The sequence below is a fragment of the Corythoichthys intestinalis genome, chromosome 19 (assembly GCF_030265065.1).
Source record: "Corythoichthys intestinalis isolate RoL2023-P3 chromosome 19, ASM3026506v1, whole genome shotgun sequence".
NCBI classification, from domain to species: Eukaryota; Metazoa; Chordata; class Actinopteri; order Syngnathiformes; family Syngnathidae; genus Corythoichthys; species Corythoichthys intestinalis.
The window spans coordinates 36,582,331-36,610,165 of record NC_080413.1 but is presented as its reverse complement, the minus strand read 5'-3'; the positions used below and the strand labels follow the sequence as shown (position 1 = coordinate 36,610,165).

The 27,835-nt window shown below is 38.6% G+C and overlaps 1 protein-coding gene across 1 annotated transcript; it reads right to left on the bottom strand.

The window, feature by feature from the left end:
- Nucleotides 1–173: 173 nt before the first annotated feature.
- rpf2 (ribosome production factor 2 homolog) lies at nucleotides 174–27,835 on the bottom strand. Its single transcript, XM_057822120.1, has 10 exons — nucleotides 27,702–27,835; nucleotides 21,923–22,055; nucleotides 16,081–16,118; nucleotides 8,344–8,383; nucleotides 8,167–8,248; nucleotides 7,777–7,853; nucleotides 6,246–6,345; nucleotides 6,065–6,167; nucleotides 2,633–2,777; nucleotides 174–659 (listed from the first exon to the last, which is right to left on the bottom strand). The coding sequence occupies exons 1-10, from the start codon at nucleotides 27,722–27,724 to the stop codon at nucleotides 471–473; spliced, it is 930 nt and encodes a 309-aa protein (XP_057678103.1). The 5' UTR covers nucleotides 27,725–27,835; the 3' UTR covers nucleotides 174–470.

The following is a 27,835-nucleotide window of genomic DNA, read 5'->3' as shown; positions in this document are numbered from 1 at the left end:
TTAGTTCGATTACCCCGTTACTGAAAAAATAACGCCGTTAAGTAACGGCATTTATAATGGCGTTACTCCCAACACTGGTAATCAGTCACCAGATTACTTTTTTGAAGCGTAATCTGAAATTAAATTACCTTTTCCACGTAATCTGTGACAACACTGGTAAGGTGGCACAAATATTCCATTATTGGCCCATTGTTTTTATTTTGTACAACAACAGTTTTCAGAACAACGTAAGAGAAAATGTTTCAAGCTGATGAACATTTCCACACTTAATTTCATTGAAACTGAACACTGACAAGAAATGATAAAACAATTAGCGTGTGTTTTAAGTTGAAGAAAAGTCATTAAAATATCACTTACATCATCTGGATTCCTAGTGGTGGAAGCAGTAAATTGTGATGAATAACAGGTCAAGAAAACCGCATGATATAGACGATGTAAAATACTTGTGTGTCCATTTTCTCAACTCAACCTCAACTCTCCATTTTGGCCACTTTGGAAGATCCTCCCTCCCGTTCCCCACCATCGACCACATCACCCTTTCGCTTCCGAAGACCTTTCATCTTCCGTGTTTGAAGCTTGGACAGATCCTGCTTCTGCATGTGCACTTGGCCAAACTTGGTGCCAAATACATCGTGGGAAATATTCTTCTTCTTCGTGGGCTGTCAGGAGACACAGAGAAATTAATTCAATTTCAACAGTTGTTTCGTTGCCGTCTCTTGTAACTGTGGGAAAATTCCTTTTGATTATTATTTTTTGTGAAACACGTGTCCCAAAATATGCACTCAACCATGTTAACATAACCTTTTTATGTTGTTAGAATAAAATAAAATTTAGAAAAAAAAAAACAACACATAACACGCTAAATAAGTTTTACCAAAAAAATGGCTAGAGTAAATTTATCTCTATTTCATAACCTAATACGCTCTGTTTAAATGTCTTGCTCTACCTCATGCAACCCTGGCATGCATTATATCGGAAAAAGACAACTATTTTTTTGTAAATTGCATAAGTAAGTTTGTCCTTTTGCTCAGCAGTGACAGCTAGCTAAACGGGTAGCTAGCCAGCTTCTAGTCCTGGGAAAATGTTAACAGTACAGATATGCAACTTTGTGATTATGTGATCTGCCAATATGCCAAATATTGGAAACACCAAATAAATCCTGTAATAAAAAAATGACCATTGATCTGTAAGTAGGACGCTATGGCCTTAAAAAAATTTGAATTTGATTTACAATTATTTTAAGGAGATGAGGACAAAACAGCAAGTTTAAAAAAAAAAAAAAGTCAAATACTGAATAAATAACAAAGTGCAAAACGTCTGTCTTAAAACTTCTATTTTTCTCTTCCCTATTTGTGTTGCCTACCACCAAACACAAAGAAACTTTCTTCTGAAATGGTCTATCGTACAACTTGTCGCTAGATTTCCTTTTTGGCAAATTGTGTTTTTATCATTCGCGAATTAAATAAAAAAACCTTGAATTCATTCATAAATACAATTTATCGCCAAGCCCTAACTGCAAAATAAGCTCATCAATTATTTTGGTAGTTTATAACCTAATATTGATGAACATGTAGCATAAAATTATAAAATTGAAGGCTTATTTTTCATGAATTTTGACCAATTGTCCTCCAATAGCGTGCCGCATGATTACTATTTTAAGACCGTGACGTTGCCATCATAACGCGGAAGTGGGTCAATATTGACATGCCCTCGCATACAATCCATGTTATTTCTCCTCGTTTTCTCTGGTAATCTTTCAACAAAAAAAGAACATGCCAATCAAACACTGCTGCTATGGAACTTGTAGAAACGACTCTAGACATTACATCATATGAAGGACGTTTTCTTCATACGTTTCCTGAAACCAAAAACTCGGGAGGAAAAAATGTTACGTATGGATCAACTTGGACGTCCAAAAGACCAGTTTAACGCCAGCAAGGTGATTTCATATGCAGTTAACATTTTGTTGGGGGCCATGGTCCTGCAGAGGATGAAGAGGTAAGCCATTTTGATATTTTTATTTAATTTTTAGCTTGGGGTTTTGCTGTGCTGCTTCTGTCTGACAATGAATGACCTGAATAAAATTAAAATGGTATCTGACTGCTACCGTTACCGGAGATGTGTAAATAAATCATAGAATTAATATTTGTTTATAATGAAAAACTTAAAAGTGTTTTTTGGCTGTCACCGAGTAGCATTTCGCTACACAAAAATAGCAATGTAAATTGCCCCCAAGATCGGTCAGAGACGTAAGACAACCAGAGGATATAATATATAAGAAAGACAGGGCATATGGTGGTAAACATCTCGTTAGTACACTTATTTCCATGCATTTAATATTAGGGACAAACAGGTGGTTGACACACCAAGCCACAATTGCTAACGTCATGAATATTAATGAGCAAACGTGAGGTGTTGCTTGCGGTACGCCATTCTGGAATGACCCTAATTCTTGTCTATTTACCATTTAATTTGTGGACAAACAGGTGGTTGACCCGCCTAGCCACAATTGCTAACGTCATGAATATTAATGAGCAAAAGTGACGTGTTGGTTGCGGTACGCCATTCTGGAATGACCATAATTCTTGTCTATTTACCATTTAATTGGTAGCCAAATATGCGTTATAACTACCTTTAGAGCCTTTGGCTGCTTGTGAGATAACTTATACAAGTCGTCTGAGGCAATGTGTGTTCTTCTTAAAACAAAGTCAAACGATGGCCCGATCTCTTCCAGTTCAATGCGTGGTGTCCTGCAGCCTGACTTCTTCAACAAAGACCTGCAATCAAAATCAATGTTACCACAGACATTCATTGAAAAGGGCCAGTCAAAACCATCAATTTTGAAATTAAACCAGCTAAATTTTTCTCCGTCTATATCTGAAAATTAGCCATTCTGGTCTAATAAGAGCAATATGTAAGATTGGTGGGCAAAATGGTACTGCATCCAGAGATTAGTAGATTTTATTTATTTTGTTATAAATAAATACATACACTGCTGGCCAAAAGTATTGGCACCCCTGCAATTCTCAGATATTAACGCTCAATTTCTCCCAGAAAATAATTGCAATTTCAAATGCTTTGGGACTAATATCTTCATTTATTTTGCTTGCAATGAAAAAACACACACACAAAAAAAGGGTGGAGGAATTAAATCATTATCATTTTACACAAAACTCCAAAAATGGGCCAGGCAAAAGTATTGGCACCCTATGAAAAATCATGTAATGCTTCTCTAATTTGTGTAATTAACAGCAACTGTTACTTACCTGTGGCACATAACAGGTGGTGGCAATAACTAAATCACACTTGCAGCCAGTTAAAATGGATTAAAGTTGACTCAACCTCTTTCCTGTGTCCTTGTGTGTACCACATTGAGCATGGAGAAAAGAAAGAAGACCAAATAACTGTCTGAGGACTTGAGAAGCAAAATTGTGAGGAAGCATGGGCAATCTCAAGGCTACAAGTCCATCTCCAAAGACCTGAATGTTCCTGTGTCTACCATTCACAGTGTCAGCAATAAGTGTAAAGCCCATGGCACTGTGGCTAAACCCCCCCCCCCCCCCCCCCAAATGTGGATGGAATAGAAAAATTGACAAGAGATTTCAACGAAAGATTGTGCGGATGGTGGATAAAGAACCTCAACCAACATTCAAAAATTGTTCAAGCTGTCCCGCAGTCCGAGGGTACAACTGTGTCAACCCTTAATATCAGTCGACGTCTGAATGGAAAGGAACTCTACGGAAGGATAACCAGGAAAACCCCACTTCTGACCCAGAAACAAAAAATCCAGGCTGGAGTGTGCTAACTTGCCTGAGAAAGCCAAAAACGTTTTGGAAGAATGTTCTGTGGTCAGATGAGACAAAAGTAGAGCTTTTTGGGAAACGGCCTTAACAGAGTTTACAGGGAAAAAAAACGAGGCCTTCAAAGAAAAGAACACGGTCCCCACAGTCAAGCATGGCGGAGGTTCCCTGATGTTTTGGGGTTGCTTTGCTGCCTCTGGCACTGGACTGCTTGACCGTGTGCATGGCATTGTGATGTCTGAAGACTACCAACAAATTTTGCAGCATAATGTAGGGCCCAGTGTGAGAAAGCTGGGTCTTCCTCAGAGGTCATGGGTATTCCAGCAGGACAATGGCCCAAAACACACTTCAGAAAGCACCGGAGACTTCTAAAGTGGCCAGCAATGAGTCCAGACCTGAATCCCATAGAACACCTATGGAGAGATCTGAAAATGGCAGTTTGGAGAAGGCACCCTTTAAATCTCAGACACCTGGAGCAGTTGGCCAAAGAAGAATGGTCTAAAATTCCAGCAGAGTATTGTAAGAAACTTATTGATGGATACCGGAAGCGGTTGTTCGCAGTTATTTCGTCTAAAGGTTGTTCTACCAAGTATTAGGCTGAGGGTGCCAATACTTTTGTCCGGCCCATTTTTGGAGTTTTGTGTAAAATGAGAATTTTCATCGTCTTTTGTGTTTTTTCATTGCAAGCAAAATAAATGAAGATATTACTCCCAAAACATTTGTAATTGCTATCACTTTCTGGGAGAAATTGAGCTTTATCTCACAGAATTGCAGGGGTGCCAATACTTTTGGCCAGCAGTGTAAAACATTGAACCTATAGCGTATTTAAATTTTGGGATTAAATGTATATGTTGAAAAAGGTGTTGTTGTTTTTTTTGACACCTTGCTCGCTACCAGGTCATGTTGGATAAGGCGCTATTGGAACGGAAAAGTTAACCGTTGACAGAGAAGGTGCTACTGTATTGGCCCGAATATAACACGGCCCTGATTATAAAACGACCCCCCTTTTTCAAGACTAAAGTTTGAAAAAAGACTATTTGAACACCAAACTAATTTTTATACAGAAAATAATTACAATACATCCGAAACAAATGATTACAACAAAATACTTGAGAGAAAAAGCATGTTATTTTGCCTCATTCAAATCTTAATATCTGAACATTTGAATATGTCAACTAAAGCGCAATCACATTCGTTAATGAATGGCTTCTGGTTTTTGAAATGTAAATAAACCAATCTATTGTGATAAAACAACAAAATTGCAATAACTGCATTAACCATCAAAGTGAAGTCTAACTGTAATTGTCTTGAAACAAATCTGAATAAGGAAAAACATTTCAATAAAATAATGCAAACTGGTTAAGCTTGAGAGTAGCTGAGATCTGTCATGACAGAACATCGCTTCAATGATATCTGGCGCCATCTAGTGTCGTGAATGGGTTTAACGTCTAGACAGCGAATATAAGACGACCCCTCTTTCAGTCTAATTTCAATGCAAAAAAACCTGTCTTATAAAAATTTTTCTAAAATTTAATTCGAGGTTGAATATGAAGATGTAGAAAAGCCCACCGAGGAAAGGTTAGCTGCAGATTTAGACCATGGAGAATTCCAATAGTTTGTATCGTAGCCGTATTATGTTTTGTTGTTGCTGTTAAGCTAATGCCGTACAGAGCACAGTTGGATATTAGTGTGCTATTTATTTAAGTCTTGTGAAACTGGTTGTGTCTTAATGCCATCTAGCCGCGGAGATTTGCTTTATAATACATGGACGTTTTTATTTCCAATACAAAAACTCAAACACACACTGTAGGTGAAATAGAATGCTGTCTTTGTAGTAGCGTACTAGTAAACTATTCAGCATGTGCGTGTACTGCCATTGTACACGCCTTGTACTGAGAAAATGCGCGAGCAAGACAAATTTGGCCGAACCGGCTGTTTTTGGACGGGGAAAACAAGACTACAGCGGGAAAAAAACACGACTACCGAGTTCTGGTAACCTGGTCAAAGACAAATTTATTTATTTTGTAATTGGATGACTAGTTGATGTTTGGACATCTATTGTAAACACTGAATCAAGACAATAACTAAAACGGGCTGAGTAACGACTTTTAAAATGAAAAAATCTCAGCTTTACCATTGAACGCTGTGTAAGACTTTTCCAAAAAAACTCTTTCTTTAGGGTCTATTGAAATATTACGGCCATTTAATGAATAACTGAAGTGCAAATCTTACAAATTGCTCTTATAACAGGAAACGAGTTTCACCTGTAACTGCGCATGAATATTTTGCCATCCACAGCAGTAAAGTGCAAAACATGTTCTAAGCCTGCCAATCGGACGGCAGACACACAAGGACCCCTGAAGAAGTCTGGAAAACAAAAGCAAGACAGAAATGCATTATTTTCCATTAAATTTACATGTCATTTTGTGTTCCACGTGGACATACCAATAAGCAGACTTTTGAGACGTTTGTACTCGTTGTCCATTTCGAACGGTTCACCAGCAAACACGAGCATTGGTTTGGTCCCCTCGGGACATTTACTTATCTACAGCAAAAGAAACAGAATGAAAAACTGACAGACTCATGGAAAAAGCCATGTTTCTTTACTACACATGCACAGATGACGCCGCTTGTATGCATGCATTTTTCAGGAATTAAACTACAGTGGACACTCACGATACGTTCTCAACTCACCTTACGAGCTTTTCACGATACTAACAAAATCAAGTTTCTCTCTTGCTTGGCGTGTCTGAGTGCCTCGGCACACTGCCAGGTGGCATGCAAGCTCTTTCTTTTGCCTTTTCATGTCCTTGCCCCCGCTAAGGGGCATATACGCATCTCACATCAACATAATCCCCTATCTTCCCACATGCCACTCGTCCTTGTTGTCTTATTTTGTATTGAAGTGCATCCGAGTGACTTAAACATTAAACATGCCCCGTTTACTTACACCAAAAATTTAGTTTTGTTCATGCTATCGTTTCCTTTAATGTTAAGGAGCAAGTACAGTGGTATGAAAAAGTATCTGAACATTTTGGAATTCCTCACATTTCTGCATAAAATCACCATCAAATGTGAGCTGATCTTTGACAAAAACACACAGATGAAAAAAACGGTGTCTGCTTTAACTAAAACCACCCAAACATTTATAGGGTTTTTAATGACAGAAGGGGGGAAAAATAAGTGAACCATCACTTTTGATATTTTGTGCCCCCCCCTCCCCTTTGGCAGCAATAACTTCAACCAGACGCTTCCTGCAGCCGCAGATCAGTCTGGCACGTCGATCAGGATTAATCTTGGCCCATTCTTCTCTACAAAACTGCTGTAGTTCAGTTACATTCCTGGGATGTCTGGCATAAATTGCTGTCTTTAGGTCATGCCACAGCATCTCAATGGGGTTCAAGTCTGGACTTTGACTTAGCCACTCCAGAACATGTATTTTGTCTTTCTGAAACCATTCATCATTGTCTTGTTGCAGCATCTATCCTCTTTTTAGCTTTGACTGACTGACAGAGGGCCTCAGGTTTTCCTGCAAAACATCCTGACAAACTTTTGTATTCATTCTTCCATTAATGACTGCAAGTTGACCAGGCCCCGAGGCAGCAAAACAGCCCCAAATCATGATGCTCCCTCCATCATGCTTCACAGTGGGGATGAGGTGTTGATGTTGGTGAGCTGTTCCATTTTTCCTCCACACATGATGTTGTGTGTTACTCCCAAACAATTCAACTTTTGTTTCATCAATCAAGGTGATGCTTCCTGAGTACTATCAGGAAGTGCTGCATTTTGCTGCTGCCTTGAAATATTATTTAGTTGTAGCATGGTGGGTCATGGGAAGTGTTACACGCATTTCAGTTGTTTCTTATGGAGAAAATCCATACGAGCACTGACACGTTACAAGTTATGGTCGTGGAGCAGACTGTGCCCGTATCATGAGGGTCCACTGTATTATAAATTGGGAACCTGCAGAGCCTACCTTAATCTCACTCAGGGAGACATACTTCTCAATTCCCAGTTCAAACATATCCAGCACGTGGAAGTCAAATAGACGCCCTGTAAATAAGACAAATATTTTGAAACCACAGCCCTTCTAAATAACAAATCTCTGTATTAGTAGAATGTTAATACATTTGTGCTTTGTTTCTGGCAACTTTTACTCCTAATGGATTCCTAAAAGCTGTCATTTTACTTTGATGCATTTGATCTGATCTAGAGTTGCTGTCAATTTACTGACACACAACCAGCAGCAGTATGAAATAACATTTTTGTGAAAACAGGAAATATGAAATACTTTGGGTCAAAGAGAGAAAGGGTACTCTTGGTCTATAAACTGAGACAGAAAATGAAAAGCGTTCAAAAACTGTACCAAATATAAGGTTGTTTGGTCGCTTCTTGTTGTGGGAACCAAACAAAAACAGAGAACAGTCCGTCTTCTTGGAGAAAAATTCCTGAAAAAAATATAAAATGAGACATTCACAGATGATTTAACAGCATGACATCTATAGAAATGTGTTGAGAATTCTTGTTCTGTAGTTTTACTAACCAATGATGTAGAGTCCTCAAAAGGTCTTGTGATGTTCTTCCTGAGAAGGACATTCAGATTTTTTATTTTTGAGGTTAAGTACAGTAGACACGAGGGATGTCCCGATCCAGGTTTTTGCACTTCCGATCCGATATTGTTTTGCACTTCCGATCCGATACCGATACTGGCCAATACCGGCCTGTCTGAGCATGTGTTAAAGTTTAAAGTTATTTAGCCTCCTTACTTAGTTGTCAGACTCATGTTGAAAAAGGTTTTAGTACTCTTGATAACAACTAGCCAGCTGAATTAGGTGAGTTTGAATAACACAGAACGGTTGGTAACAAGAAACTGACCTGTGTGACAAACACAAAACATTATAAATAACAAAGAGAAATGGCATAGTCAGTCAGTAAAACATGCAAATAATATTGTAAACTCTCTTAAAAAAGAAAAACACACAAACACCCCATCCATCCATTATCTTCCGCTTGTTCCGGGGTCGGGTTGCGGGGGCAGCAGCTTTAACAGGGAAGCCCAGACTTCCCTCTCTCCAGCCACTTCAACCAGCTCCTCCGGTGGGATCCCAAGGCGTTCCCAGGCCAGCCGAGAGACATAGTCTCTCCAGCGTGTCCTGGGTCGTCCCCGGGGCCTCCCGCCAGTAGGACATGCCCGGAACACCTCTCCAGGGAGGCGTCCAGGAGGCATCCGAACCAGATGCCCGAGCCACCTCAGCTGGCTCCTCTCTACGCGGAGGAGTAGCGGCTCGACGCCAAGTCCCTCCCGGATGACCGAGCTTCTCACCCTATCTCTAAGGGAGAGCCCGGACACCCTGCAGAGGAATGTCATTTCGGCCGCTTGTATCCGGGATCTTGTTCTTTCGGTCACGACCCAAAGCTCGTGACCACAGGTGAGGGTAGGAACGAAGATCGACTGGTAAATCGAGAGCTTTGCCTTTCGGCTCAGCTCCCTCTTCACCACTACGGACCGGTGCAGAGTCCGCATTACTGCAAACGCCGCACCGATTCGCCTGTCGATCTCCCGTTCCCTCCTACCGTCACTCGTGAACAAGACCCCATGATACTTGAACTCCTCCACTTGGGGCAGGATCTCATCCCCGACCCGGAGAGGGATCTCCACCCTTTTCCGACTGAGGATTTGGAGGTGCTGATCTTCATCCCAACCGCTTCACACTCAGCTGCGAACCGCTCCAGTGAGAGTTGGAGGTCACGGCTTGATGAAGCCAACAGCACTACATCATCTGCAAAAAGCAGAGATTCAATGCTGAGGTCACCAAACCGGACCCCCTCAACGCTTCGGCTGCGCCTAGAAAGTCTGTCCATAAAAATTATGAACAAAATCGGTGACAAAGGGCAGGCTTGGCGGAGTCCAACCCTCACTGGGAACGAATTCGACTTACTGCCAGCAATGCGGACCAAACTCTGACACCGGTCATTAGGCATGTGCCGGTATGAGATTTTGCCGGTACGATAACCGTGAGCAAAAATACCGCGGTTTCACGGTATCACGGTATTGCAATTATAGCTCCAAAATTTTTAGATGTATGGGTTTTTAAAAAAAAAACAAAAAAAAAAACGTTTTTCCATTGAACAGGTTTGTTTTTTCAGAACATATTTGCAAATTGGAACATGAATATAATGTGAAAATAAATTAATGTGAAAATAAATAAGTTAACAAAAAAATAAAAAATATTTTATATAAAATTAAATAGAACCTAGACTATACCCACAGCCACAGCTCAAGTTGCTCAATATTAGAGCAAGAACAAAATAATTGCTATAAAAAAGTAAAAACACTTCTAAATAAAATTAACAATATATACTGTATGACTTTTTTTGAGGGGGAGAAGCTGAAGTTTCACATTTTCAGCCACTGTGTCAACTCTCTTCTACATGATGTCATGCCTTTGTGTTAAAAAGAACAAAGAATTCATAAGTTAGTAAGTTAGTTAGCGATGTATAAGTTAGTTTTATAAGTTAGTTAAAATGTAAATATTGTTGAGGAAAGGTTTCATCTAAAACAAAAAGTGAGGAGTGAGACCTCCTTTCGCAATTAGCGATCTTTGACGCGATCCTTTTTTTTCTCCCTCCTTCATTTAAGCTTGTTTCTCACTCAGCGGCTGTGAGACATAAAACGTCCACGAAGCTGCTCTCCCAGCTTAGCCTAGCCTAACATTCGTCTTTGTAAGTTTTAGTTAGTTTGTATATTGAATTTGAAAGGAAAATGTGTGTTTTGTTTTTGGCGACCTTTTTCATGGTGCTACTGCTATCCTGTTGAACCTACTCACATGTGGAAAAATACAATTGTATAACGTTTTAAATGTATTCATTTGTATATTTCACACGATTTGAGAGCCAATAAATTGAAGAAAAGTACGCCTTGTGTTTGGAGGGTTTGCTGGCTGTTTAGCTGAATAGCGTCACTGACACTCACGGCAACAAACAGGGGAAGGGTGAGCGCTGCCGCACCAAGCCACTTCGGCTGCATTTTGGCACATGAAAAATAGCGAATACCGTACCAATGTATGACGGAAAATTTTAGTGGTTTTGAAACCGCGACGTTTTCACACCACGGTAAACCGTGAAACCGGTAACCGGCACATGTCTACCGGTCATACAGGGACCTAACAGCCCTTACCAAGGGGCTTGGTACCCCGTACTCCCGGAGCACCCCCCCACAGGACTCTCCGAGGCACACGGTCGAACGCCTTCTCCAGATCCACAAAACACATGTGGACTGATTGGGCGAACTCCCATGCACCCTCGAGGACCCTGCCGAGGGTGTAGAGCTGGTCCACTGTTCCACGGCCGGGACGAAAACAACACTGCTCCTCCTGAATCAGAGATTCGACTTCTCGGCGGACTCTCCTCTCCAGCACCCCTGAATAGACTTTACCAGGGAGGCTGAGGAGTGTGATCCCTCTATAATTGGAACACACCCTCCGGTCCCCCTTCTTAAAAAGGGGGACCACCACCCCGGTCTGCCAATCCAGAGGCACTGTCCCCGATGTCCACGCGATGTTGTAGAGACGTGTCAGCCACGACACCCGTACAACATCCAGAGCCTTTAGGAACTCCGGGCGGATCTCATCTACCCCCGGGGCCTTGCCACCGAGGAGCTTTCCAACTACCTCAGTGACTTCAACCCCAGAGATCGAAGAGCCCACCTCGGAATCCACACAAACAACCTCAGTGGAAAATCCCACAAACCCCCAAGCTATTAGATGCTTTTAATGTTTCATGCATTAGTTACAAAAATTGTATAAAAAGCCTCTCAGGTTTAAATAAACGACTATTTCAGTATCAAGTTAACATTTTAAAACAGTAAATAAAATACTCAAGTCCCCATTCTGTATCAGCAGCTTTAAACTACATTCAATTCATTTAATTTTCCGAATCAACTGTTAAAGTTGTTAAAATTGCTCCCGTTATTCCGTAATTTCCCTTCTGTCTACTTTCGACATGTGAAAGTTTTAAAACTGTTTTGAAAATAGATTCAAGTCATGATTTTGCTGATTTTATTTAGAGTATTTTAGATAAAAAGTTAATTAGGTTCGCTTGGAAGGTTCACAACAGCCTACTAGGGAAGTCTCCTGCTTTAAGATGGCGGCTGTTTACTAACGCAACTAGTTTTTAATACTTCAATGTTGCTAACGCCGTCGAGTCTGTCATTTTGCATCTAGTTCTATATACATATGATATCTATTATCTACAGTAAAACGATGTTGACGTAGTTTGAGCTAAAGCCGTGAGTTGAGCATTGGCATTACCCAGGTCGATGACAAGCAAGATGTTTACTCTCAGGACGCAATGCGGTCCGTTTCTCATTGCGTCTCGAAGACCGCGCTGTGTATTAGTTCTGCTTTACTTGACATATTTCAATAATCGGAATTTAGATGTTTGTGAATCGTTCTTGAATCTTCCACTGCCGAATTGCTCAAGGATGTAATGACGGCTGGGTATGTTGTAACGTGGTTCTAAGTGTTGGATGGTGCGTCTTTACTCACGAAAGATAATGGCTCGTGATCCAGAATGAATTCTTCGGCAATGACTCTTGTTATTCCCTGGGCTTTGGGACTGTCCAGTGCCAGTTTGTCACGCATAGCAAAAGTTTCTGCCAGTGTTAGCTGCGTAGGACCTTTCTTTTTGTCTTCGGTTTTCTTAACATACAGTGGGGAGAACAAGTATTTGATACACTGCCAATGGGTTTTCCCATTGACTGTGTATCAAATACTTGTTCTCTCCACTGTACTTCTTATATTGTTTGAGGTGGTATTTCGCTAAATGCTTGATTAGGTTGGTTGTATTAAAATATCTTACACCTTTACCACCACGCTTGACTTTATTGTGGCATATGTTGCACTCTGCCTCTTCGTCTTTGTTGTCCTTTAAGGTGAAATGATCCCACACAGCTGACATTTTTACCGATAAAGTCTCTCGGTAAATTGGGAGAAGGTAATGTAAATGTAGTGTGTTGAAGGTGTGGCGTAAAATGCGGACCGGATTTTAGAGAAACCAAAGCAAAAACTGGAATGGATTATGTAAATTGGTGCGCTGGAAAACCCGGACCGGACTTTAAAAAAAAAAAAAACTGGATCGGAAGTATGGATCGGAATTTTTCAGTGTTGGCCGATCCGATACCAATTCCCATTTTTTTTGCCCAAAATCGGCGTCCGATCCGACATCTCTAGTACACACATCTAGCAGAATTTGAACATTTCTAAACCTTCTGATTCAAGTAAGCACAGACCAACTGACCTTTCACAAACTCCTACATGGCCATCGACCAGTCCTATAGACTAGGGCTGAACGTTATTGTAAAAAACTACCATTGTGATTTTTGGGGGGTTTGCGATATATTGTTATATTATATTGCAATATTAAAACTAGAAGAATTTTGACAAGCTAACTTGAATAGCTCTGTTTTGGATAGGCCTAAACGATATTACAAAAAATTAAACATTGCGATATATATTGCCGAGGCGCCACACTTTTTGCATTGGCTGCACCTAACTTTTTTCTTAAGGTATCCCAGCACCCACATTTTTCATTGCATCACCTTTAACACCATACTCAAAATCACTCACCATAAAATTAACATAATTCTTTCATTCATTCATTCATTCATCCGAACCGTTTATCCTCACAAGGGTCGTGAGGGTGCTGGAGCTTATCACGGCTAACTCCAGGCAGAAGGCGGGGTACACCCTGAACAGGTTGCCAGCCCGTCGCAGGGCGCATATAGACTAGGGCTGCAGCTATCGATTATTTTAGTAGTCGATTAATCGATGAACTTGTTAGTTCGAATAATCGAGTCATCGTATATGGAACACAAACAATTAAAATACCCGAGCTGAGCCTAAAAAATAAATGAGGATCTAAGTACAACAGAAGTACTTGGTGGTTACATAGCAAAAGTCTGCTAGCTTAAATGCTATAAAATGCTAACGTTTTTTAATTTTATTTTCAATGCTCTTAAAAAATAGTTCAAACACATATTCCCACAAAAAACAGCAAAATATACCTATAAACTAAACTACGAATACATTAAAAAAACATTAGCTCAAACAAAACTTAGCTTATGTTGGTCTTAACAGGGAGCCGCTGGATTCAACCATGTGACATGAGTTATATCAAAATCACTGTTGCCACTAGAGGGCAGTTTATCTACCCAAATCAATAAAACTAAATGCAAACACTTTCAAAACAAACCATTACAACGACACTTTAATTAAACGAATACTTGAAGCAGCAAAATTTAATTCGAATCTTTTTCCTAATCGAATTACTCGAGTTAATCGATTAATTGTTGCAGCACTAACCATTCACGCACACACTCATACCTACGGACAATTTGGATTGTTCAATCAGTATACCACGCACATTTTTTGGGGATGTGGGAGGAACCCGGAGAAAACCCACGCAGGCATGGGAAGAACAAGCAAACTCCACACAGGAGGCCAGAGTCGTAATTGCACGCACGATCTCAGAACTATTAGGTGGACATGCTAACCACTGTCCCACCGTGCCGCCTTCATAATGTGAATTATTTTTAACCAAGAATAACGTAGAAAATTTAAATTTAACGATGATTGACAGGTTTGTGGCTTTGATCCAGCCAAAGAAGCTTGGTAGCGTACGATCAAAGGCACAAATGTATCAATCATCATTAAACTTGCAAAAGTGTGCTGAGGAAACACATCATGTAAGTGAGAGGCTGTTCTCAGCAGCGTGAGCGTCAAATTGTGATTGGATTGAAATGGACTCACTCAATGAATTTAATAAAGACAAGCATTTTTCTACATTATTCTTGTTTAAAATAATTCAGATTGCGAAGGCAGCACGGTGGGACAGTAACATGTTTGAAACTTTTTGTTAAATCCAAAAACAAACTTTTTTTCGGTGTTGGCACAGTCTCAAAAATCAGGCGACTCGGACTTGGGTGCAAAAATATGCGATCGAGACATACTTGGGCCAAAAAATGAAAGGTCAAAGATAAGCAGGCACCTTAGCAAAATGTCACTTACAGCTACACATCAAGTCAGAAATCTTGGCGTAATTATTGACTCAGAGCTAAAATTTTGATAGCCATCTATAGTCCGTCACTAAATCTGCTTATTAACACCAAAAAAATATAGCTAGAATTAAGAGGCTTCTGACTCAACAAGACATGGAAAAACTTATGCATGCATTCATTTTCAGTAGATTGGACTATTGCAATGGTGTATTTACAGGTCTTGATAAAAAATCAGGAAGCTGCAGCTACTACAGAATGCTGCAGCCAGAGTACTCACAAATACAAGGAAACTGGACCACATTACACCGGTTTTGAAATCCTTACACTGGCTTCCAGTGAGTCAAAGGATAGACTATAAAATACTACTGCTCTTCTAGAAAACACTTAATGGCCTTGGACCAAAATATGTGCTTGATTTGTTAGATTCCTATGAAACATCTGGACCCCTAAGGTCGTCTAGAACCGGTCTCCTGTATGTTCCAAGAACAAGAACCAAGCAGGGTGAGGCAGCATTTAGTTATTGTGCTCCTCACCTCTGGAAAAAGTTTCCTGAAGGTCTGAAGTATGCTCATACTGTTAGCTCCTAAAAACGCTTTCATTTAGCACAGCATATCCATAACTGTATATATATTTCAAGCGCTTATCTCCACTGCAGATTTCAATTATTATTATTATTATTAGTAGTAGTATTTTTTCTAAAAATTCTATTCGTGATTAAATGTGATTTTTATGTATAATTTTATTTCCCGTTTCGATTGTTTCTGTTTTTACGTTCTATTGATTTAATGTGATTTTCATGATCTTCATGTGATGTAAAGAACTTTGAATTGCCTTGTGTTGAATTGTGCTATACAAATAAATTTGCCTTGCCTAATCTGGAGGATGTTGCACTGTTGTTGCCCCCCCCCCCCCCCCCCCAAAAAAAAAACAAAACACTTAAAACATTCCGGTATACGTCCCCCTGCAATGGCTTGAGCCATCGGAGTCACGAAGCAACCTTAACTAAGGGGGGGTCGGAGCTTTTGAGAAAGATTACAAAGTGTTTCAAAGATATTATGCAGCTGATTTTCCTGTGGGAGCGCACACAAAGTTACACATAACAGTTATAATTTAAGTTAAAAAGATATGTTTACAGCATAGAGGTATAATTTGCCAGTAAAAGTACGAACCCACTTAACCATTTAAACTGAATTGTTGCGTAAAGGTGAATAAAAAGACACTCACTTTTTGTAAAGAACAGCATTGGGCTTTTTCAGGGAATACTGAAAAGGAAGAAAAAAAGAAAGGACTTCAATCAATTGATACACTTTCAATCAGCTCTCCGTGCTTAAAACTGAAAAGATACAAATCCTCAATGTTGCTATAAGGACCAGTTTTTAAAATGATGATAAAAGATGAATTTTTATCCTGTGTCATAGACTCCACCATCAGTTGACAAGACAGCTCCCACTGACATTGCGCCACACCTTCCCGTAGGGGGCCGACCCAGGCAGAACGTTGAGTTGGGTTTTACTGTGATAAACTCAAACACACGCCGTGTTCTAACGCTGAATTTAGGTGGAAATAGGACGAAGGTTTTAGCAGGCAGGAGTGTCTCAAGAGTGATTTGGTCAAGGATTCAAGGTAATTATTATATTCAATAGCATCATGCTTGCATTTTGAAACGTGAAAAATAACAAAAAAAACACCAAAAAAAATCAATGGATAAAATTAGTGTAACTTTGGCTGGAAATATTTACGGCAGTTATAATATTTATAACTGCCCGTTTTTTTTTTTTGCTTTTAACCAAGAATCTAGGCTGTTTTACGTTCATATCTATAAATATTCTGCGGTTTAAACATTTATTTACAAGAATTTTCAACTTAAAAAGCTCTTTGTTTGGTGACGGCCGCCATGTTGGATTACACAGTACCGTAACTTTGGCTTGAAATATGTTCGTAAAATGAATGATAACTGCCTGTTTTCTTGCTTTTAACCAAAAATGTAGACTGTTTTACATTCACACATATATCTAATATATATATATATATATATATATATATATATTAGAGCTGGGAATCTATGGGCACCTAACGATTCGATTACGATTCAGAGGCTCCGATTCGATTATAAAACGATTATTGATGCACCCCCTTCCTTTTTTTTTTTTTTTTTTAAAATGTTTTGTACATTAGTTCCAAAATTGTTCAAAAATACTCTCAGGCTAAACCAAGCTACTATTTCAGTATCAAGTTAACATATAGCAGTAAAAAAATATCCCAAAATAACAGTAAATAAAAAACTCCAGTCCCCATTCTGTATCAGCAGCTTTAAACTACATTCAATTCATTTAATGTTGTGAATCAACCGTTAAAGTTATTAAAATTGCTCCTGTTATTCCATAATTTCCCTTTTGTCTACTTTCAACATGTGAAAGTTTTAAAACTATTTTAAAGATAGATTCAAGTCAATATTTTACCGATTTAGGAGTATTTTAGATAAAAAGTTAATTAGGTTTGCTTGGTAGGTTCGCTACAAGAGCCTTGCAGGGAAGTGTACTGATTTAAAGGGTATGTAGCAGCAAAGGAGGTGTGAGACATCAATAGAACCGTTATGTGCCAAGATAACAAATATTGATAAAGTTAACAAAAAATCAATCACATTAATGAGCAATTATCGAAAATAGATCGAAAATGACGAACATTCCCGAAAGTGTTCCGGAAACAGCCGAATGGGGCGGGGACGTCACAACAAGTGATTGACAGTCGAGGCGGAGCCAGGTGCCATTGTTTTTTAACGATGAGAGAGTAGCGTTAGGGTTTGTTTGACGAAAACATCACAAAAATGGTTCAAAACTGCTGTGCTATGTGGTGTACAAATAGTTATTTATCGGAATATAGTATCCATGAGTTCCCGAACGTGAAAAAAAAAAAGCTGGACTACGCAGACAATGGGTAAAGTTCGTCCGTGCAAAGAGGGCTAATTTTCTACACACAGCCTCCGGCACGCTTTTCTGTGGTGCGTATTTTCCACCTGAAAGCTTCTTGAACTATGGACAAGTGAAATCGGATTTTGCTAAAAGATTGCTGCTCAAAGGAGATACGGTGCCAACCATACACGCGCAGCCACCTAAATGTCCCGAGATATCAAGAAAGAGGACGATGAGTGGCAAAGGAGGCTAAGGCTAAGCAAAGGAGGGGAGCAGCCAAGCTCGAAATGGCCAGAGTGAGTACTCTTTTATAATAAAAAAATGACACGCATTGGATACAGGATTGGACACATGTATAAATTATCGTTCGTAAAATATATAGAACAAATTCTCTGATCCCATTCATATTTGTGTCTGTTGGCAGAGCGAAAAGCTATGATGTTTCATCAGTGTCATTGCTCCCCTCAATGACCGTTTCATTACGCTGCATTGGCGTTCGTTTGGGCTCAAACTGGTGACCTAAAACACCGATTAAAGCTTCGTAACTCTCCTCGTCACCATTAGATGAACATTCGTCACGTCCTTCTACGTCGGAATCGTCGCTGAAACTAGAAACGAAATTGACTGCCATCATCGCCGCCATTCCGTATTAAAGCACTGAGCCTTTTTCTTGTTGAAGAAACACCCCTCACTGTCAATTCTGAATTCTCTTTTATTGACAACGAGGGGTGTTTCTTCATGAGGGAACCTGGAATATGTGCAGGACGAACACAATGCATCAGCATAAACAGCTCAAAAACACCCCTAATTCTCCCCTCACTAGAAGGAATTATATTGATGCAGACAGGCGCTGCCCCCCTAGTGGCCGGTGGCACTCTCTTCACTTGTCGTGACGTCACGCACACAATCAGCCAGATCTCGGGCGCCGGTCGTTTTAGCTTGACAATCGAGCCAAATTTCTCTCATTTTCTTGTGTGTAATTACACGAAGTGGCATGATATGAATACAAAAGGCATGCGTTTATGGATAAATGATGGAATATTAACATATCCCCAGGGCATGAGATACCCTTTAAGATGGCGGCCGTTTACTAACGCCCGCATCTAGCTTTTTGGAGATGTGCTGCTAACGCTACCGAATCTATAATGCATCTAGTCCTATATAATGATATCTACCGTAACATTATGTGGCTGTACTTTGTAGCAGTTTTTCGGCAGCAGTCAGGTATGTTGTTGTGTTTTTTTATCTCGTGGCATGAGTTGAGCTAGAGCCGTGAGTCGAGCATTGGCATTACCCGCGGGGCCGGGTAATGAGAAGCATGATGTTTAGCTACTCTCGCTCCGTTCCTCATTGTCCCGAAGACCGCGCGGCGCGCTGAGTGTGTTGTACTTCCGCTTTACTTGGCATATTTCAATAATCGGAATTTGGATGTTTGTGAATCGTTCTCGAATCTTCCACGGCCGAATCGCGAATAATCTAAGAATCGGAAATTTTGCACACCTCTAATATATTTATATATATATATTAGGGATGTCAAACGATTAAAATTTTTAATCGAGTTAATTACAGCTTAAAAATTAATTAATCGTAATTAATCGCAATTAATCGCAATTCAAACCGTCTATAAAATATGCCATATTTTTCTGTAAATTACATATATATTCTGTAAAATAAATTGTTGGAATGGAAAGATAAGACACAAGATGGTTATATACATTCAACATACGGTACATAAGGACTGTAGTGGGCATTTCACTCTACTGTCATTTAAATCTGTCTATGCTGTCCTTACTCCGAAGCGTCTACTTTTTCCAAAGCCAGACAGCTAGTGAACGACGCCTTAATAATTCTTCTTCCTTTTTCATCTGATTTATTAATAAAATGGCCTCAAACCATTGTCCTCTTTAGACCGTCGTAAAACTACAAAATAAAAGTACATAAGCATTGCATTAGCAACAACGTTAGCTTAGCACGCTATACAGGTTCACTAAACATAAACAAAAAGCGTCTCATACAAAAAATATAACATTTCGCTTACTAACATAATATGTACATTCTTTACAACAACCATACTTACGGACAAATCTTGTCCAAGGATCATATAAGCACAACATTATCAGCCCGAGACGTCGTGCAGCCATAATGAACTGGTAAGAAAACAATAAACCATGTCGCAAAGCGACCACAAGAGTTCGCTGTTGGACAGCATAAAAAGCCTTGTTGTAAAACTTACCAAAAGGCAGAATACTGTCTGAGCAGGACATGTGCGTTAATTGCGTCAAATATTTTAACGTGATTGATTAAAACAATTTCTTACCGCGCGTTAACGCGATAATTTTGACAGCCCTAATATATATATATATATACATACACATATATTTTAGGGCTGTCAAACGATTAAAATTTTTAATCGAGTTAATTACAGCTTAAAAATTAATTAATCTTAATTTATTGCAATTCAAGCATCTCTAAAATATGCCATATTTTTATGTAAATTATTGTTGGAATGGAAAGATAAGACACATGACGGATATATACATACAACATACTGTACATCAGTACTGTATTTGTTTATTGTAAAAATAAATCCACAAATGGCATTAACATTCTTTCTGTTAAAGTGATCCACGGATAGAAAGACTTGTAGTTCTTAAACGATAAATGTTATAGTTACAAGTTATAGTAATTTTATATTAAAACCCCTCTTCATGTTTTCGTTTTAATAAAATTTGTAAAATTTTCAATCAAAAGTAGAGTTAATATAATAATAAGAAGAATAAAAATAACTAACAAAAATAGAGTGAAAAGTTTTACGTGTATTTTGCATAGCTATTTTGATATGGAATGCCAGTTCATTTTGCATTGTTGTTTAACTGTGTGTCAGAATAGGGCCTCATTACTATAGACTGAAGTGCTTTTCTTTTTGTGAACATTTTTTTTTTTTTGAGAGATAGGAATATTATTTTTGTTGTGCTTTCACTAAACGATACTTATGTTTGTTGTGAAGGAGAAGCTTATGACAATAAACGGCGCGGTCCAAAGAACGCCTGTGTCCACTCGCCTTTACTGTATAACATATACAGTGGGGAGAACAAGTATTTGATACACTGCCAATGGGTTTTCCCATTGGCAGTGTATCTGTACAGTGTATCTGTACATATCTTACCCAAAATAAAACAAGAGACACCTAATTGCCACTAAAAGAAAGAAAACTTACCGAAATATGTGTGGAGCACAAATAGCAATTTGCATTGCATTGTGAATCCAGCATAAACGTCTCACAACTACTAATTCTCCCACATTTAGAAGACATAACATGAGTATGGAACGGCGCTGCCCCCAAGCGGCCGGTGGCATTCTCTTCACTCTTAATGTCCATAAATGGCCTCATTGTAATGTTTGAGGCAATATGCCAGCGGGTCATTAATTGCATGCGTTAATTGCGTCAAATATTTTAACGTGATTAATTTTAAAAATTAATTAATGCCCGTTAACGCGATAATTTTGACAGCCCTAATATATATACATATATATATATACATTCTGTGATTTAAGCATTTATTTACACAAATTTTCAACTAAAAGCTCTTTGTTTCGGGATGGCCGCGATGTTGGATTACACAATATCGTAACTTTTGCATGATATATTTACGTAAAGTGAATGATAACTGCCCGTTTTTTGCTTTTACCCAATAATCGAGGCTGTTTTACATTCATATCTATAAAAATTTTGCGATTTAAGCATTTATTTACAAGAATTTTCATCTTAAAAAGCTTTGTTTCGTGATTGCCACCATGTTGGATTACAAATTACCATAAATTTGGCTTGAAATATTTACGTAAAATGAACGATAACTGCCAGTTTTTTGCTTTTAACCACAAATCTAGAATGTTTTACATTCATATCTATAGTAATCCCGCGAATTAAGCATTTAATTACAATAATTTTCAACTTGAAAATCTCTGTTTACTGACGGCCGCTAGGTCGCTAGCGGCTTTGGTTTTGAAAATATTTGAATTTGAAGTTTTTGAAAATAGGCCCCCTACGGATCGGCCCAGAGCCCCGTCAAATGATAGTGAAGTCTATGCCTGTGTTTAGTGTTTTCACAAACCTTCAGACAGGTGTGCCTAATAAAGTAGCAGGTGTGTGTACTTACTATGTCCTTGAGAGCCTGGGTGACAGTTTGATTGGCGTTTCCTCCTTTCATGATCATGGCGCTCTTACCATCCTCTGCCAGTTTGGGTGCTCGGCTCTCCAGGAAGCGCTTGGCGCGCTTGGTCTTTGGTTTTCTGAGGACAGAACCAGAATTTAGAATGAATATATTCTCGAGTAAAAGCCACTTATAGCAAACATGGGATCTTAACTAGGGGTGGGAACCTCTGGGTACCTAACAATACGAAACGATTTGTGATACAAGGCTCACGATAACGATCTCACGAAATAGCGAAAAAACAATTATCGATATATGGGTGAGGAAATTATATTTAGGGATATATTCGATAATCTTTTTATTGTAGGATTCTTTGCAAAACAACTAATAAACAGAAAAACGAGCTATTTTCATCCTTCTGCTGTGAATTAGAATGAGTTCATCACAAGTAGAAGACCAATCCAATTGAACCGGGAGGGTGGCAGCGAATGAACGATGTTCATTCGCTGCCATCCCTCCCACTTCAAACGGATTGGACGTCAATGACCGTTAGTATCAGCCAATGCCAGGCAATGAGTTCATTTTAAGGCATTTCACGTCATTTCCTGCTGATTTTCAGTTACTTCCTTTTCCTTTCAGGCATTTACAGGTCATGTCCTGCGGGTTTTGGGGCAGTTACAGGTCACTTCCTGATGATTCTGAGTTATTGAAAAGGAAGCTATTTAAGAATGTCCCCAGATGATTAGGAAGTGACTCATAATCAACAGAAAGTAACCTGTAATTTATTTAAAATGAACAGACAGTGACCTGTAAATGCCCAGAAAAGCTGTGGTTTCAGTGCCATTGAAAGCACTAGACGTCCAATCCAGTCAAAGTGAATTGGATGTCTAGCACTGTCAATGGCAGCCAGTGAGCTAACCTAGACACTATTGTAATGGAAAATTTTGGTAGCGAACTGTTGGTTCCTTTTTTGTAAGCAGTGACACCTTTTTAAATTGATATATCGATTCTTGGTGGGAGTATATTGATAACCTTTTGGGCTACAAAGTATCACGATATATCACCTTTCTGTTATACTGTTACACCCCTAATCTTAACTCATTGGCTTCCATTAATGGTGATAGACGGACCAGAGTTGCTATAAAAATTAACTGTTTTTATATTGACAACACAGTAAGATATAATATTATCACTTCCTTAACAACTTTTCTACTGTTCGAATTGCTTGAATGATATTGCATAAATGAACCTATTGGATGCCATTGATGGCAATAAGATAAGGTTTGGCAAGTAGAGGTGTGCAAAATTTCCGATTTTTAGATTATTTGTGATTCGGCCGTGGAAGATTCTAGAACGATTCACAAACATCCAAATTCCGATTATTGAAATATGCCAAGTAAAGCGGAACTAAAACACAGTCAGCACTAGAGGTGTGCGAAATTCCCGATTCTTAGATTAATCGCGATTCGGCCGAGGGAGATTCGAGAACCATTCACAAATATCCAAATTCCGATCATTGAATTATACCAGGTAAAGCGGAAGTAAAACACAGTCAGCACGGTCTTTGGGACGCAATGAGGAATGGACTGAGAGTATATATCATGTTCAACTCATGCCGCTAGATATAAAAACAATCATCCCTGACTGCGGCCGACAGCCGCTACAAACAACGCCAGTTGCTAGTTGCTATAAACATACGGCTACAGTAGATATCATATATATGTAGAACTAGATGGAAAATGAAAGACGACGTCGGTATTAGAACATGTATTATTGAACAGAGATGCTATATGACAGACTTTCCAGCGTAAGTAAACAGCCGCCATCTTAAAGCAGTAGACCTCTCTAGAAGGCTCTGTTGTAGCGAACCTAATTAACTTTTTATCTAAAATACTCCTAAATCGGCAGAATCTTGTCTTGAATCTAACTTTAAATGATGAAATAGTTTTAAAACTTTGACAAAAGTAGACAGAAGGGAAATTATGGAATAACGGGAGCAATTTTAACAACTTTAACAGTTGATTCACAACATTAAATTAATTGAATGTTGTTTAAAGCTGCTGATACAGAATGGGGACTGGAGTTTTTTATTTACTGTTCTTTTTGTATATTCGTTTACTGTTATATGTTAACTTGATACTGAAATAGTTGTTTGGTTTAGCCTGAGAGGATTTTTGAACAATTTTGGAACTAATGTACAAAACATTAAAAAGGAGGGGGTGCATCAATAATCGTTTTATAATTGAATCGGAGCCTCTGAATCGTAATCGTAATCGAATCGTTAGGTGCCCAAAGATTCCCAGCTCTAGTCAGCACGGTCTTTGGGACGTAATGAGGAACGGACCGAGAGTAAACATCATGCTCAACTCATACCACGAGATAAAAAAACAATACCACCTGACTGCGGCCGACAGACGCTAAAAACTACGCCCACCTAATGTTACGGTATATTTCACATGTATAGAGAACTAAATGCGAAATGACAGACTCGGCAGCGTTAGCACATGTACAGAAAACTAAATGTGAAATAAAGGACTTGATAGGGGTTAGATTGGGCCTAAAAAATCCAGCCCGACCCGACCTGCGGGTATTAAAGCCCGACCCGGCCCGAGCCTGATCAATTAACTTGATTTGCAGGCCCGAGCCCAAAAACCCCACAAAATTTGATGTTTATTTGTAGGCGCGAGCCCGAAACCCCCCCCCGAAATTTTATGTTTTATTTGTGAGGACTCAGGAAAAAGAGGAAATGCGTGGTCGCGTTTTGTGTGATCACATTTGTGATGATGCCTGTGCATAATGATAACAAACTGAAGCCTGTCTTTTGTAATGAATTCTCCCAGTTAAGCAAGACTAAGATGCATATTCAATAAACATTTATATCTTTTATATTTGTGTGTGTGTTCTAACAGGCGGATAGTGGATTTGACATTTATTTTAATCTCCTCGAGTTGGCAGAAACCCCCCCCGCAAGTTTTCTCAATGTTTAAATAGTCTACATATTTTTATGATTATTATAAATTCATTTACACAATGAAATAACGCTGGAAAGGTTTGTTAAATATATTTATTGTATGAGAGCAAAGCGCCACATTAGTTTACATTCAGCGAAGCTGACACAAGTTTTCTGTATAGCATCTTCAACAATCGACTTGAAGCCTTTCCATACCCCACTCCTACCGCGGTGCATGTTTGCCTTTCAATTCCCCAGACTTTGGTTTGTTTTCACTTCTTGCTGCTTCATATCGAAAAGGAAATTCGGGTCGGGTTTAAGCTCTAAGCCTCGCCGGCGTTAGTGAACATAAACAGCCACCATCTAAAAGCAGTAAACTTCTTTGGAAGGCTGTTCCGAGCGAACCTAATTAATTTTTTATCTAAAATACTACTAAATCGGCAAACTCTTGACTTAAATCTATCTTTAAAGGATTAAACAGTTTGAAAACTTTCACATGTCGAAAGTAGACAGAAGGGAAATTATGGAATAACGGGAGCAATTTTAACAACTTTAACGGTTGATTCACAACATTAAATTTATTGAAAGTAGTTTAAAGCTGCTGATACAGAATGGGGACTTGAGTATTTTATTTACTGTTTTGAACTGTTAACTTGATACTGAAATAGGTTATTTAAGCCTAAGAGGATTTTTAATAGGGTTGTTCCGATCATGTTTTTTTGCTCCCGATCGTTTTAGTTTGAGTATCTGCCGATCCCGATATTTCCCGATCCGATGGCTTTTTTTTTTTGCTTCCGATTAAATTCCAATCATTCCTGATAATTTTTCCCGATCATATACATTTTGGCAATGCATTAAGAAAAAAATGAATAAAACTCGGGCGAATATATACATTCAACATACAGTACATAAGTACTGCATTTGTTTATTATGACAATAAATCCTCAAGATGGCATTTACATTATTAACATTCTTTCTGTGAGAGGGATCCACGGATAGAAAGACTTGTAATTCTTAAAGGATAAATGTGACTTTGTATATTGTGACTAAATATTGCCATCTAGTGTATTTGTTGAGCTTTCAGTAAATGATACTGTAGCCATTTAACTGTTCTGCCCAAATGCATGATGGGAAGTGCAACCATGACTGTGCGTAGTGGCACCAATTGATATATCTTCTCTGCGTTGAGAAATTACATAGGGTGTAAAGAAAATGATCAACTACTACCTTTCTTCCCCACATTGCTCTCCCACGATATTTCTAATTGTTGAGAGAGGGATTTTAAGGCTTTAGCCAATTAATAAAAGGCTCCAAAGACTGCCAAAATTCACTCTACTCATTTTACACTGCCTTTTAGCTCTATATATAGGTAAATTGGCGCCATTATAGATTGAACGAGACATTGTGTGAGTGGGTCATGCAGCGCATGCGTTAACTGCGTTAAATATTTTAACGTGATTAATTTAAAAAAAAATACCGCCATTCACGCGATAAATTTGGTAGCCCTACTTTAAGCCAAAGCTAAAGACTCTGGATGAGTGTAAGACATTTTGTCTGTAACATTAAATACAATTAGAAAACGATTTAATAAAAAAACAAACAAACAAAAATTTTTTAAAAAAAGGCATGTCCAATATTTTTTTGCTGATTCCGATACTTTGAAAATGACGTGATTGGACCCGATCAATCGGGATAATCGATTTATAATCGAATCGTAGCCTCTGAATCGTAAACGAAGTAAACGAATCGTTAAGTGCCCCAAGATTCCCACCTCTATTTGCTAGCAATCATTCTACTGCATTCAATGACAGTGAAACATGATGACTCAATTCCAGCCATCCTCGTTGAAATTGATTTGATATCCATTGCCGGCAATGGCCGTAAATTTGTTCCATTTAAGATCTAATAACAATCTTCTACAAAATTTTGGTAAATATCTGCTTCAGAGATATAAAATACTTGCTGTTGTGACACGAATTGGAAAATAAAAGATTGTAGTTCTGGTTGGCTAAAGTATTCAAGATATTAAATGTTAAAGTTTGACCACAAAGATATATTGGTGTCATTATATAATATCAGTGTGTGCCACCACTTATGAAATGTGTCTAATTTCATGCATTTTGACCACTTCCAAAATACCAGGAATTATGCAATACATTAAAAACGGCATTTTATGTCAAAGCTCTATGTTCTGAAATCGTAGATATTTTTAGGTAGATATGTTTACCCAGAAATCATCATTTCTATAACAATTAATACCAATTTTTGCCTAAAAATTGCTTGGATTTTAACATTTCGGCCGGATACTGTATCTCAAAAACTATAGCCTATTGACACTTTTTGCCTCATTTTTCTTTTTTAGTGACCCAAATTTAGTAAAGTCTCACTATACCTTTATCCAGGAAGAATTTTGCTTGTAGACCAGTGTATCGAGAGACTGTATAAGGCTAATATTGGTTGGTAATAGTTAAAGAATAAAACTTTTAATAAAATGAGGATGAGTTTTTTTCCCTCTTAAATGTCTATATGCTTAATATATTATCTCCTGAACAAATCGAAATAATGACTATTATTCTTATGTATTTGTTGTCCCGCTGGTGCTGCATTTACTTGTCAGACATTTGAACGAATGTAGTAATCAAGTGTCACTTTTAAAGGAAAATAATATTGATTTTCAAATATAATATGCTTGCGTACCCAAAAATAATATCTCTTGTCAGGATGATAATTGATGTAGAAGTTGAGTTTTACGTTACGCGTACAAAAAACACGCACCCCAAAGGTATCTATAAAAATACAATGTCACATAATGTACTTAGCATCAACAAAACTTACATTATACCGTCGGATTGGGTCATTTTGAAGCCTTTATTCGCGTTCTCTTTTAATTTCTCACGTTGCCAAGTATCCACGCGCTGGAGAAGAACCGGAAGATAACACGGGTTGACTCGGGTCGACAACGTGGTTGT

Excerpts from the sequence above, each read along its gene's own strand:
- rpf2 (XM_057822120.1), bottom strand. The coding sequence starts at position 27,724 with ATGACCCAATCCGACGGTATAAT. Across the intron at positions 8,249-8,343 it reads TTGAGGACTCTACATCATTG|GAATTTTTCTCCAAGAAGAC; the intron begins GTTAGTAAAACT and ends TATTTTTTTCAG. Across the intron at positions 660-2,632 it reads AGCAGCCAAAGGCTCTAAAG|CCCACGAAGAAGAAGAATAT; the intron begins GTAGTTATAACG and ends GTCTCCTGACAG.